The sequence below is a fragment of the Carlito syrichta genome, unplaced genomic scaffold, assembly GCF_000164805.1.
Source record: "Carlito syrichta isolate Samal-C Ts95f unplaced genomic scaffold, Tarsius_syrichta-2.0.1 Scaffold301807, whole genome shotgun sequence".
Classification (NCBI taxonomy): Eukaryota; Metazoa; Chordata; class Mammalia; order Primates; family Tarsiidae; genus Carlito; species Carlito syrichta.
Genome location: NW_007245903.1, coordinates 854,016 through 866,856, shown reverse-complemented (window position 1 = coordinate 866,856; position 12,841 = coordinate 854,016). Strand labels below are relative to the sequence as shown.

The 12,841-nt window shown below is 47.6% G+C and overlaps 2 protein-coding genes across 3 annotated transcripts in view; both read right to left on the bottom strand.

Moving 5' to 3' along the window:
• RWDD1 (RWD domain containing 1) overlaps positions 1-569 on the bottom strand; it is an 18,838-nt gene extending 18,269 nt beyond the window's left edge. Inside the window, exon 1 of one of the 2 annotated variants that reach the window (XM_008055276.2) lies at positions 274-569. In XM_008055276.2, the coding sequence (XP_008053467.1) occupies positions 274-346 (73 nt within the window). In that variant the 5' untranslated portion in view covers positions 347-569. The remainder of the gene's footprint in view (positions 1-273) is intronic. The other variant, XM_021711007.1, reaches the window with a different exon arrangement.
• A 6,565-nt stretch (positions 570-7,134) lies between these two features.
• On the bottom strand, positions 7,135-12,310 carry FAM26D (family with sequence similarity 26 member D). Its single transcript, XM_008055275.2, has 2 exons — positions 11,753-12,310; positions 7,135-8,080 (listed from the first exon to the last, which is right to left on the bottom strand). Exons 1-2 carry the CDS (start codon positions 12,308-12,310, stop codon positions 7,694-7,696), a joined length of 945 nt encoding a protein of 314 aa, XP_008053466.1. The 3' UTR covers positions 7,135-7,693.
• Positions 12,311-12,841: the final 531 nt, after the last annotated feature.

Sequence of the window (12,841 nt, the reverse complement as noted above, 5' to 3'; positions counted from 1 at the left end):
GGCAGAAAGAGGAAGCTCTGTGTCTCTGTCTTTACAAGGGCTTTATTACCATCATTGGAAGGCTCTACCCTCATGACCTTATCTAAACTCAATGACCTCACCAAATGACCCACTTCCTGTTAGGTAAACAAATTGGGGTTAAGGCTTTAACATATGAAATTTGGAGGGAGCATAAACATTCAGTCCATAAAATTTTACCTGGAACCACACAAAAATTCATGTCCTTATCACCCTCCCCCCCCGTGGCGGCCGCACTCGGGCGGCGCTCAGCACCTGTGAAGGAGTCGGGGTAGATGGACTCCAGCGCCTCCAACTCGTTGCGCTGCTCCTCGCCGTAGTCCGTCATCGTGGCCCGAGCCGCCGCCCATGGACAACCAGACACGCAGGGGCGCGCAGCAGCCGAGACCGCGGCCGCCGGGAGAGCAGGCGCAGAGTCCCAGCTGGAAGGCCCGGGGCCCACGCCAGGCCCTACCGAGGGACAGCTCCGCGCCGGCCTGCGCCTGCTCCCTCGCTCCGCGCTCGACTCGTTCGGCCTGGCCCGGGGGGCCGGCCTTGCTGCCCGCGCCGCGCCCTCTAGGGCTTTGCTGGGACGGCGGAGCCGCTTGGTCCGGCATTCGCCGAGGACACCTAGGTCGGCTCCCGCTCTCAGCAGGGCCGGGGCCTCCGAGAAGCCCCCAGCGCGGCATCCGCGCTCTATGCGTCGGGGCTGAAGGCGGTGTCGCTGCGGGCCGGGCGCCGGGAGTCCGGGGCTCCACCTCTTCCGGCTCGCAACCCGCGGCCGGCGCTGTGCACGTGCTACCCAGTGTGTACCGTGGTGGGCTTCGGGCCGGGGCTGAGCTGCTCGCGCTCCAGAGCGCCTGGCGTCCCCTTGAGTTGGGCCTGGCTGGGACCGGCGCGGAGTCCCGTGTAGACGAACAGAAGCGCTGCTGCGGCGGGGTCGGGCGGGTCCCGGAAAGAAGTGGACAGGGGGGTGTGGGGACATCGGGGGGGTCCCGGGGAGAAGTGGATGGTGGGGTCCGGGGGTATCCGGCGGTGTGAGGCGGTGAGTGGGTCCAGGGTAGAAGTGGACGGGCGGAAGGTGGGGTGGGGCTGGGGTCCCAGGGTGCAGTGGACGGGTGGGTCGGGAGAGTCCGGGGGATCGGGCAGGTGTGGGAAGGTCGGTGGGTCCCAAAGAGCGCTCGGGGTTGTCCCGGGGATAATTGGAGGGGCGGAGGCGGGACAGCGGCTAGTCCCGGGGAGAAGTGGGCGGGAGGATCGGGCGGTCCACGGCAGAAGTGGTGGGCGGTGGCGGGGCGGGGGGCTCGGAGGGGTCCGGGGGAGAAGTGGGCGGGCAGGTCCCGGGGAGCAGCGGGAAGGGTTCGGCGGTCGGGGAGGATGGGCTGGGAGTCGCGGAGGGGCTTCGGGTTCAGATCCGAGTGCCCCTGGAGCCGGGGCCGGGGGCGCTGGACGTGGCTGCGCCCCTCTGAGTGATGGAGGGAGGTCGACTTCGCCAACAGGCCTGAGGTGCGGCCTCGAGGTGGCCGCGCCCGGGAGGTGTTCGGGGCCTTGATGGCGCCCGCTTCTGAGCGCAAACCCGAAGGAAGCGCGTTGCCTTGTGTGCGAGCTCGTCTCCAAGCCCGTCGCCGCGATTACGAGGGAAATCTGAAGAGACCCGGACGGCAAAAGCTAGGAAAGCGTTGAGCACACGAGGCACGGTCATGAGGAGCGCATCTGCTATTTGAATGTATGCTTGCAATCAAGGAACCCATATTCCCTTATCATAGTGTGTTAAGTTAAAATGTGAGAAGATACACACATCCCTTTATTTTTCTTCGTTTTCTGTATTAAAGCTGTAGCAGGAGGAGCTCTTTAAATAGGAAGCGTCTAGTGACCAGCCTCTCGTTCAGACCAAGTCCTGCGGGCTGGAAGGCTCTTGACCTTCTGTTGAGAATTGTTGCCTACTGACAGCGGAGGAGCACATGAAAACATACCCAGGCACACGCTGGCACTGACTCTGTTTTAGAGTATTCAGAGTTGGTTTGGGGCATTATTTTAAACCGCCAGGAAAAAGTAGATGCTCTCCTGATGATGGTGAGAAACGTAAACAGAGGAAGTGACTGTGTACATACAGGTGCCTGTTTCTCTGGACAGCCTCAGCTCAAGGGCATTGTGATGGTTGTTCCCAGCAGGCCTGGGCAGAGGGAGCAACCAAGGCACAGGCTCTGAGGTGGGAACTGCTGGCATTGGGAGCCTGGCGGTCAGAGCACAGTGAAGGGGAAGGTTTTGCTGCAGGTCAGTGGGCTCGTCGCAGTGTCTGCATGGAAGGGACAGACTGTCCCTTCGCATAAGACTTCTGGTTTCTGTGGTGGACACTTACCCAGGACAAGGCCTGAAGTTTGGAGGCCAGTTGGGCTGTGGCGATCGTCTAAGCAAAAGGCACAGTGGCTGAGCTAGAGTGGCAGTGATAGACGTGGTGGAGCAGTGATCTATTTCTCGATGTGTTTTGAACACAATGCTGTAGGATTTGATATGGGTTGTGAGAGAGGATTCAAAGGGGTCTATGACTCAGAAAACTTTAATCAGCCTCCCCCGTCTCATGCAAGGGAAAATTACTAGAGATTGACTTATACAAGACCACATGAAGGATGGGAGCTGGTGGTTTTCTGACCCATTTTGACCCTTTATTGAAAACAAAGGGGCAGGTGTGAGAGGTGTTGTGGCCCTGCCCTACCTGAGAGAGAGAACAGCTGAGACTCAGAGCAGCTTGTGATTGGTCTGTGGCTGATGGAGCAACAGGCCCGCAGTTACGCCCCAGTGAGAGTGGACAAGTCCCGTTGTCAAGAAGCACCATCCTTGACATCTGACTCTGATGTATGCAGGTCCGGTTTAGGTGGACCAGGAGGACTTGTGATACGGCCCCTTGTCATCAAGCTCGGATGTCTCAGTTCTCTGAGGGCACTGTGAGGAGAGTCCTCTCAACACCGTCCTAGCAAGGCCAAAAGGCTGCCTTTCTGCTGTGTCCCAGCTCAGGACTGGGGAGGGCAGGTTGGAGGTTGCACCACCAGGACTGGGATCGACTTCATCATGGACCTTAATTACTTCATTAATAAAATGGGAGAGGTTACTTTACTGGGCTCAGGTATGTCTGGATCACTAGTTAGCTAATAAAACAATGATATAAATAGGGGTGTGGTTTTTCATTTGTCTCACTCCATTGTTCAGGCTGGAGTGCAGTGGCATGCTCAGGGCCATCCCAGCTTTGACCTGCTGGGCTCTGGCAATCCTTCCACCTCAGTCTTCCAAGTAGTTGGAACTACAGGTGCACGCTGCCGCGCCTGGCTAATTTTTTGATTTATTGTAGAGATGAGGTCTCGCCAAGTTGCCCAGGCTGCTCTCGAACCCATGGGCTCAGGCAGTCCCCTAATCTCGGCCTTCCAAAGTGCTGGGATTACTGAGGGGTGTGTTTTATTAGTACAGAGCTTTAAAATTTTTTTCATATTTAATGCAAAAATGTCAATGAATTAAAGAATTAATGTCATTTCAGGAAGCCGTTTTCTAATATGTGACTCTACTTGCCACTTTGTTGTAAGGAGTGACTAGGATACTTTGTTGAAAGTCGCCAGTGTGAAGTGAGCACCGCGTATTATTTTACCGCTGTCGGGGTGAAGACACCCGTGTTGACCACTGGGTGGCGGCAGAGCACGCCATGCTTGAAGTTCGCTTTCTTTTTGAAGTTCGTTTTCTTTCTGAAGTCCCGGCGTGCTGAGATCAGAGAAGTTGAATTGGGCTTGGTGGTTGGTACAGAAAAATGACGCAGGTCAGGAGTAATCCGGTCGCCTCTCTGGAAATGCCGCCCGTTTTTCTTTGGTCCAGAGTTCACATTTGCAGAGCCAGCGTGTGACTGTCCACGCTCTGCGGCGCCGGCGTCTGTGCTTTGCTGACCAGTGGTAGGGTTCAGTAGACTGTTCAAAAGTCAGTCGTGTCAACACACCTCACACCTTCAAGATGGCAAAGAGTCACCTGATCTCGCATTCTGAAGGCCTGTGGTTGGCCATGAGACGTCAGAGCCTGGGGGTTAATGTGATCGCCCTTGTGCCACGAGCCAAGTGCAAGAGGGCACTTAGTGCAGTCACAGGAATGTTTCTTATATCACACGTGTTAGGTAGGGTCTTTTAAAAATGGGATCGAAGACAGAACAGGGAAAAGAATGACAGCGCGTAAGCGTAGCGCTGCAGTTCCGCCTTTGGAAACATTCAGAGGAGTGAGCACAGGAGTGAGCACAGCTCAGTGTTGGGCTGGATTCTCTCCTGGGAAGGTGGAAGCGGAGGCGCTGGCGGAGTTGAAGTGAAGGATGGGGCAGGCCTGCACATGCCAAGCCCCGAGTCCGATGTGGTAGCAAAATACAAGGTAGTGTTAGCACATCAGTGCTTTTAATTCTGTGTTTTGTAATTACATAAACTAAGCATAAAGGGGAGGAAATGCCATGTTCTTAATGGAAAAGTTTCTTCTAACTGGCAGTGGAACAAAAGAACACTCTAGATTTTTTTTTTTTTTGAGTTGGAGTCTCACTCTGTCGCCCAGACTGGAGTGCAGTGGCCGCTCCTGGCCACCGTAGCCTTGACCTGCTGGGCTCCGGCGGTCCTTCCGCCTCAGCCTTCCAAGTAGCCGGAATTACAGGCATGCGCTTCCACGCCCGGCTGACTTTTTGATTTATTGTAGAGATGAGGTCTCACCAAGTTGCCCAGGTGGGTCTCGAACCCGCGGGCTCAGGCAATCCACTCACCTCAGCCTCCCAAAGGCGCGGGATTACAGGCTGAGCCACTGAGCCCGGCTCACTCTAGATTTTTTAAAAACTGGGAATTTAATTTATTTGATGTGAAATAGATAACATACTATACAGTGAAATCCCGAGGGTGCATACTACCCTTTCAATTTCACACAGATACTATAAAACACATTGAAGCCACACAGAAGAGCCAAAGAGTACTTAGACTCCTTTGCCAGAAAGCTATAGTGGAAGATTGTGATTAACTGCTCAAGACATAAAATTTTTATGTAGTTCTCTGAAGGAGTTTGATACAGAGAGGACTTCAGAAGCTAGTGAAAACAAAGTTTCTGGTGTTAGGGTATATAAAACTATAAACCTTTCTGATGCTGTGACTTCAAACACTGATTTTGCTGTTAACTGAAAGTCTTATTGAAGAGTCTTTACTTCGTGTGTTTCCTGAAAACTAATAAATGAATGCTGAGCCTTGTCTGCAATGTTTATTTAGCTAGTATGTCCCAACACAGAGAAACTTAAATACTTCTGAGATAAATAGAACATAGAATTGCTGAGCTGGAGGAGACCTTGGGGAGCAAGATGGATGTGACATTTTGTATTCACAGCTCAGTTCACATCGGAGTGAACCTGGCACACCACTGCCTTCACAATGTGCTTCCACTCTGATTTTTAACATCCTTCTTGTGGCCAGGCTTGGTGGCTCAGCCTGTAATCCTGCGCTTTGGGAGGCTGAGGTGAGTGGATTGCCTGAACCCGCGGGTTCGATACCCGCCTGGGCAACTTGGCGAGACCTCATCTCTACAATAAAAATAAAAAAATTAGCCGGGCATGGTAGTGCGTGCCTGTAGTTCCAGCTACTTGGAAGGCTGAGGCGGAAGAATTGCCGGAGCCCAGCAGGTCGAGGCTGCAGTGGCTGGGAGTGGCCACTGCACTCCAGTCTGGGCAACAGAGTGAGACTCCAACTCAAAAAAAAAAAAAAAGTCCTTCTTGTGGTATCATGTCAGTACTGAGTATAGAGTTAGCTACAAGCTGGAGTATCTTTCCTTGACCACTTAAAAAAGGTCAGGGCATCAGCATTCTTTTACGAGTGGAATGCCAGTAAATGTCTGCAGAGAAAAGTTAGGTTCAGACCCACTGACATTTTCCTTCCAAAAAGTAGCCTGGATCCTGTACTTCATATTGTTTGAGAAGGTTATATACATGTTGGCCTGTGTCATAAACACAGAAGTCACTGATGTTGAAGAGACTCGAGTATTCTTAGTACAGCTCTTTGCCTTCTAGCAGGTGAGATATCGTTATCTCTATTGTACGGATGGAACAGACGAGGCCTGAGAGACCAACTGCCTTGTCCTTGGTTAAATGATGAGTAGGTAGTGAGGGCAGGCAGCTCTGCTGTCCCAGCAAATACTACACCAGGCAGTCTCTTGTAAAAACAAAACACAACCTAAAACATCGTTTCCTTAAAAATTCATTTTCTGCTTGTTTCTATTAAGTGAAGGACCCAGGGTTTTACAGAAAATAGAATTATATAAAAGTAGATTACCAAGTAATTGTATTTTAGATAGTCAAATTTCTCATTCTCCTTGAAAGTCAATTTTAAAAGCCAGGTTGACCTTAGCAGCTAGTTCATTGTCCAGTAAGCAATCATTGCTTTAGCTAAATGAATAAAAGCCCCCAGATTGCTTATTTTCACCAATGAGCCAGTTGCATAATGTGGCAAAATTAGGCAAATGACATATATATATGTGCTGAGAGTGCTCCAAAAATGCATCCTTTAAGAGATGTTAAGATGTTTGTCATAATCAGAAGCGTCTGGACGCTGATGGGAACCACTGTGAGTACCTCTTGTAATTGCAGAAGTCAAATGTGACTTGTATTCATCTTTTCGGTATATATGAAGTATTGTAATCTTAATTGTTTTTTCCTTTCTTAAAATGTGTATATGTTTTTTGGACACCCTCTGTATATCAGAAATAACCAAGATAAATCAGGAAACTGTTTATATGAGAGACTGCGTTTAGTGAAGCCACATAGAGCAGTTCAGCAGGTGTTTTCCCCTTTGGGAGTTACAGATTATGGACATACACACATAGGCTGCAGTCTTGGTTCCCCATGTGGATTCTGAGTGCAAAGTGCAACTTGAATATGAAAAGGTACAGAGAGTATCTCTGTAGTGGCACAGAGGGGAAGCTTTCTAGAATAAGCTTTCTATGGGGTGGCCATTAAAGTGTTCCCAGTACAGAGATGCTGCAAATAACATGACACTAGTGATGACCCAGTAATGCATCATCTTCCCCTGGCCATGGCCAGATAGCTCAAGACCTTCCTGCAGGGCCTCCTCCTTTCTAGACATGTAAACAGTCTAGAAAGGGGTTTTTGTCCTTCCCCAAAGGCCAGATATTTAAGTTTGAAAAAAGAAGGCTGTGAAAAGTTCTAGATATCATATAAAGGGAGATACAAAATCAGAAATGGGAGGAAAAATAGTGATAGACGATATGGAATGCCGTTTTAGAGAAAAGGAGAAATTCACATTAACATTTATTTTTTGTGAAAGGCTGAACACTGATTATATTTAATTCTCACAGCAGCTCTATGAGGTAACTATTATGTGCAGATGACAAAATGGTACTTAGAAATACTAATTTTCACACAGCTACTAAGCAGCAGAACTAAGGTGCAAATTTTGATACAACTTCAAATTCCATCTCGTTTTTACTTAAACAAATATGACACAGCATTACCAGGCCATCAATGAAATTTCAAAGAGATTGGCACAATTATCAGATATACTGATGTTAGATGTAAGATTTTACATGGCCTGTGTAAGCAAATGTCAGAGGAGAGAGAATAAGATGAAGAGATTACATTGAAACCCCATGATCGTAACAACCAAGTATCTGTTAAGCAGCTTAAATGGTGAAAGGTGGTTCATCAAGGTTTTAGCTCAATGCCTCGGGATTTGTCTTCCTCATTTTCCTCATCCACCCGGTCTCCAAGGACGCTGTAGTGACCTTGCAGGCAGTCACCCATGCATAAGAGACTGGGTGCGGAGACCTCCCTCCAGTCCTGACACGAGGGGATGCGGATGTGTCTGACATCTTCACTCCCAGGAACAAAGCCAAACAGCTTCTTAACACGCTGCAGGATGAGAAGCCGGGAGTGCTGCTCGGCGGCCTCTCGGAAGAGCGCTCTCTCATTCTCCAGGTGGCTGGCCCAGTAGTAATGCTGCAGAGAAGTCAGGGGGGAGCAACACTGTGCCACGCAGCTGCACACCAGGACAGCAGCGGTTGCCAAGGCGATCAGAATCCAGCCCAGCATCTTCACATCACCATTAAAAAGAAAAACAGGAAGTGCCAACACAATATTCAAGAAACAGTGGGAGGGATTCCTATAAAACCAAGAACTAAAATATGCATATGAAGTTTGCCTTTTCAGTCTTTAATATATTGAGAAAGTGCTGATCATGTGATGTGGAAGCAGGTCTGAGGGAGTTGTGTAGACCCAGTCACTTCAGATTTGTTTTTGGGTTACAAAAGGATTTTGACCCGTCAACTTGGAATGGATTCTGAGTACTGTCCTTGAATGACAGACGCTATAACCCACCAATTAACCTTATAGAAGACTCATAGCTTTCTTTGCTTTTAGTTTAACTTTACCTCTCAACCACCAGGTACAGGTCCACGCATTCTTTGGGCACTTAATAAATATTTGATAATGATAGTTTTGAAAATGATACGATGCATAATAATAGTAGCCTCCTAAGGCATTTTCAGTAATGTGCCAATAGGCATTCACTGATGTTTCCTCTTGGGTTCACTCTTTCCTCTTCTGCAGCCTAAGAAGAAAGTCAGTGAACAGACTCAAGTCTCTAAATGTGTTACGGATAGTAGAGTCACTGCACCTCATAGTATCTTAATATTTTCATTTCCCTTCATCTAGGACCAGTTTATTTTGTGTCTTTGAGACATACTTTATTTTTTATTTTTTGAGTTGGAATCTCACTGGCTGGAGTGCAGTGGCTGGAGTGCAGTGGCTCGCTCACGGCCATTGCAGCCTCAACCTGCTGAGCTTAGGTGATCCTTTTGCTTCAACCTTCCAAGTAGCTGCAACTATAGGCATGTGCCGCCACGCCCAGCTAATTATTTGATTTATTGTAGAGATGAGGTCTCGCCAAGTTGCCTAAGCTGTTCTCGAATCTGTGGACTCAGGCAATCCTGTCACCTTGGCTTCCCAAAGTGCTGGGATTACAGGCATGAGCCACTGCGCCCGACCAGAAACATACTTTAAAAAGGAAAATGAACTCATTTTTATTTGAGACCATTTAGTATGGGCTTTAAAAGCCTGACGTACATGACTGTTTTTTATGAATCTTTTTTCTTTTTATTATTTGTCAGTATTTCACAGTTGTTATGTAAAGTGAGAGCGGCAAGTTCCCAACTTTTAGGGAAGCTAGCAGGCTGCAGCCACAGCCTGGGTGGTAAAGGCCTCTTCTGCACCTGTGATTCACCAGCAGGCCTGGAGTTGCTAGCGTGTGCACTGGGGATGGTTATGCTACACAGAGGCTAAACCCTGCAAGGTGACACTCATCACAGTTTCGTTTAATAGGGACCAGCACAGTGGAGGAAAAGCCCTCACAGATGCTCGTTAGCTTATTAACTATCATGTGTTGTACCCCAGGTTGACCACCCACCATGTGCAATGCGTGGGGCCTGGTGACGCGGACTCAGACGTGAATGATTTCAGATGCATTCATTCTCTCTATGGGTTTTCAGCCTGTGCGGGAGACTAACAAGCCCGCCAAGAAGTGTGGAACACTGGGATGGTTTCTGTGGGAGAGGGATGAGCTCATTCAGGGGAACAGAGTGTTAGGGAAAACTTCCCAGAAGAGATGATGCTCAGACTCAAGTCATGAATAAAGTTCACCTGATGCAAGAGGCCAAGGAGGGTCTAATCAGGGAAGGAGAGAAAACTACAAGCATGAGGAACTGGGGGAACCTCAGGAAGTCTGGATTTATGGGGGCATAGATGTCATATGGAAAAGTAGTCAAGGACCAAATATTGAATGCCCTTGTGTGTCACCCCAAGGAATTTGGATTTGTTCCTAGGCTAATGAAAAACCACTAATGGACTTTATGTGCAAGGGAGAGGGATTGCATCATCCAGTTTGCATTTAGAGAGAGATTTTGTCATGTGTGTAGAAGGTAGGTTGAAATGGGGTAAAGCTGATGTCAGAGATTTTAGAATGAGGCATAGGCAAAAAGAGACTTGAATTTACTGTGGTCTTGTGGTCAATTCAGAAAAATACAACTGAAAAACAAGGTATATTCCTCAAATGTGATTGACATAGTTGAGGAAGACAGCCTGGTGAAATGGAAACAGCATGATTTTGGGATATCTTGATCAGTTATTTATGTACTCTATGAATAATACAGGTTACATAAACTTTTTGAGCTTTGATTTACTCATCTGTAAAATGAGGTAATATCTGTTTCTCAATATTAGGATGACTGGAGTTAAGATATGAAATATTAGCCGGGCTCGGTGGCTCAGTCTGTAATCCTGCGCCTTTGGGAGGCTGAGGTGAATGAATTGCCTGAGCCCGCGGGTTCGAGACCCGCCTGAGCAGCGAGACCTCATCTCTACAATAAATAAAAAAAATCAGCTGGGCGTGGTAGCGCATGCCTGTAATTCCGGCTACTTGGAAGGCTGAGGTGGAAGGATCGCCAGAGCCCAGCAGGTCGAGGCTGCGGTGGCCGGGAGCGGCCACTGCACTCCAGTCTAGGCGACAGAGTGAAACTCCAACTCAAAAAAAAAAAAAAGATATGAAATATTTACACAGTACAAGGATCTCAATAAGTTTTATAGTCACAAAATCAAAAGAATCCACTGGTGATGATAGGACTGTAAGACAGTGTATGCATCTAATAACAAATTTTACTTTGACTTTGAGAACATATTAGTACTGTGTATTACATTTTAATTTTTCTTTTTTTCTGACTTTTTATTTTAAAGATGTGGGGTACAGTTCAGGATTAGGTAGAGAAGCAAGAACTTTTTTTTAAAGTTGGTTCCTTGAGTTTTCACATATTCTCACACAGTTTCTCTGCCTGAGCTTCAGGGCTAGCACAAAGTTAAGACAAAGCATATACTAACTTTTCTTAAACTTAGTCATATTGCAACACCTTGGTATTTTGTGTCTTGATAGTATTGTTTGTCAACTAACATTAGCATTTCTAAATTTTAATAACTCTAAGGTCATGGGTCAAAAACATGTATGCCCTTGCAATAAGTAGTTTTTAAAAGTACATGTTTTTACTGTATTACTGGCATTCAAAAATGTATTTTTTTCCCAAATTCCGTGGAGAAACTGATGAAAGACAGTGTCTCTTTTCTACTGACAGAACACACAATGGCACTACTTAAATTTAACTTCTAAATATAGTAGGTTTAGGCTTTCCTCCCACCCTACCTCACCGTCTGACACAAACCTGTCTGTAGACATTAAATCTAGAATCACAATTGGAGTTGTTTTTCATCATCATTACCCTTCCTGTAATTTAGATGAAATTTTAGTATATAAGAAAACATATTTACTCATATATGCAAAAGAGGGGATTACTAATACAGTAGTAATAATCATAACACCTAAAATTCATTGTTTTTATGATAGATTCTAGGCACCATACTGAGCACTCTAAATGCATGAGCTCACTAATTCCTCACAACCATCGCATATGGTAGATATTATTAATATCCTCATTTTACTTAAGGCTTTGCAGATTAATAAATGACAAAGCAAGATTCAAACCCAGGTCTACTGACACCAAAGCCCAACATCTTTACACAGTCACTCAGCAGGACTGACTCGAATGGATGACTTCAAGTTTTATTCTGTGGTCGGACAATATGCAAAGTAGAAGGATAAGAAATGTTTGCAGTGACTGTGGTTGCTGTGGGAGAGCATAGGCGGGAAAACCACAAAAAACATACCTGTGACTGGAATCTGTGTAGAAGAGCGATTTCATCTCTCACCAGGAGCAGATCAGGAGTTGTTGACTGACAACAGGGAAACCCAGCCAGGATCTCATCTCGTTTGCTGGCGCTGACATTATCAAACATTGGGTAATGGTCCACGGATGCAAACTCACTGGCTGCACACTCATAGTAGGTGCCCGTCAGCAGCGTCACCGCCAGCCATGTCAAGGGAGCAACAACTGCCCGCCCAGTGATGCCAAGCCACCTCAGGCAAGCCAGCTTGCGCTCCAGGGGGCTGATCCTTCGGAGCGGGGGACCACAGCTGCAGCAGGACTCGCCAGTCATCGTCCACACCTGGCTTCTCAGTGCATAGCCAGCCATCAGAAGGATCAAGGCAGGGACGGCAAGATAAGCAGAGCCGTAGTAGAAGTTTTTCCCAGCCTGACAGGGACATCTGAATGTGAACGAGGAGAACAGCTGTTGTCCACCCACAGTCAGAGCTGCAATTAAAGAATTGATGAATGCCCCACTTCTCTGCAGAGAGGTTGCAATCTTGTTCAGAGTTGGGCTCATCATGGGAAGCTCACGCACAGGTCGACTGTGGCCCTTTCTGACCTGGCCTCTGCTAGCCATGGCCATTTTATGGGATCTCACTGGTTTAACTGGTTGTGTCAAGTGACCCACACCCTTATGTGTTTAAAGGACTGTAGCCTCTTTCCCTGCGTGCTTTGTGAATTCTGAGCTAGTAAATGCACTTCAGATGACAGCTGGAAGAGCCCGGGGAGTTTCATCTGGTGTGAGTGAAGGGGAGCACCTTCAGTGTATCTTTCCACCGGAGTGGAGAGCGGGCTTGCAGAAAGCTGCCTCCATGTATCTGTGTGCTGCTTTGCACAACACGACACATTGAGCACTGGCAGGTAGAGCATCTCAAGCAGAACAGAGACATTTTACTCTGTGTTAGCACAGGATTTGTCTCCATGAAATTACAATATAGAGAAGGATGAAAATCATCAAATTCTAGAGTAATCCAAAATTTAGGGTTGACCAGAATGTCCCTAATGTAAGGGTTTTGTCAGAAGATTTCCCAAAGAACAAGCCAGGCAC

Coding starts and splice junctions, on each gene's coding strand:
- FAM26D (XM_008055275.2), bottom strand. CDS start 12,310: ATGAGCCCAACTCTGAACAAGATTGCAACCTCTCTGCAGAGAAGTGGG. Junction 8,081..11,752: donor TACACAGATTCCAGTCACAG/GTATGTTTTTTG, acceptor GGTGATGTGAAG/ATGCTGGGCTGGATTCTGAT.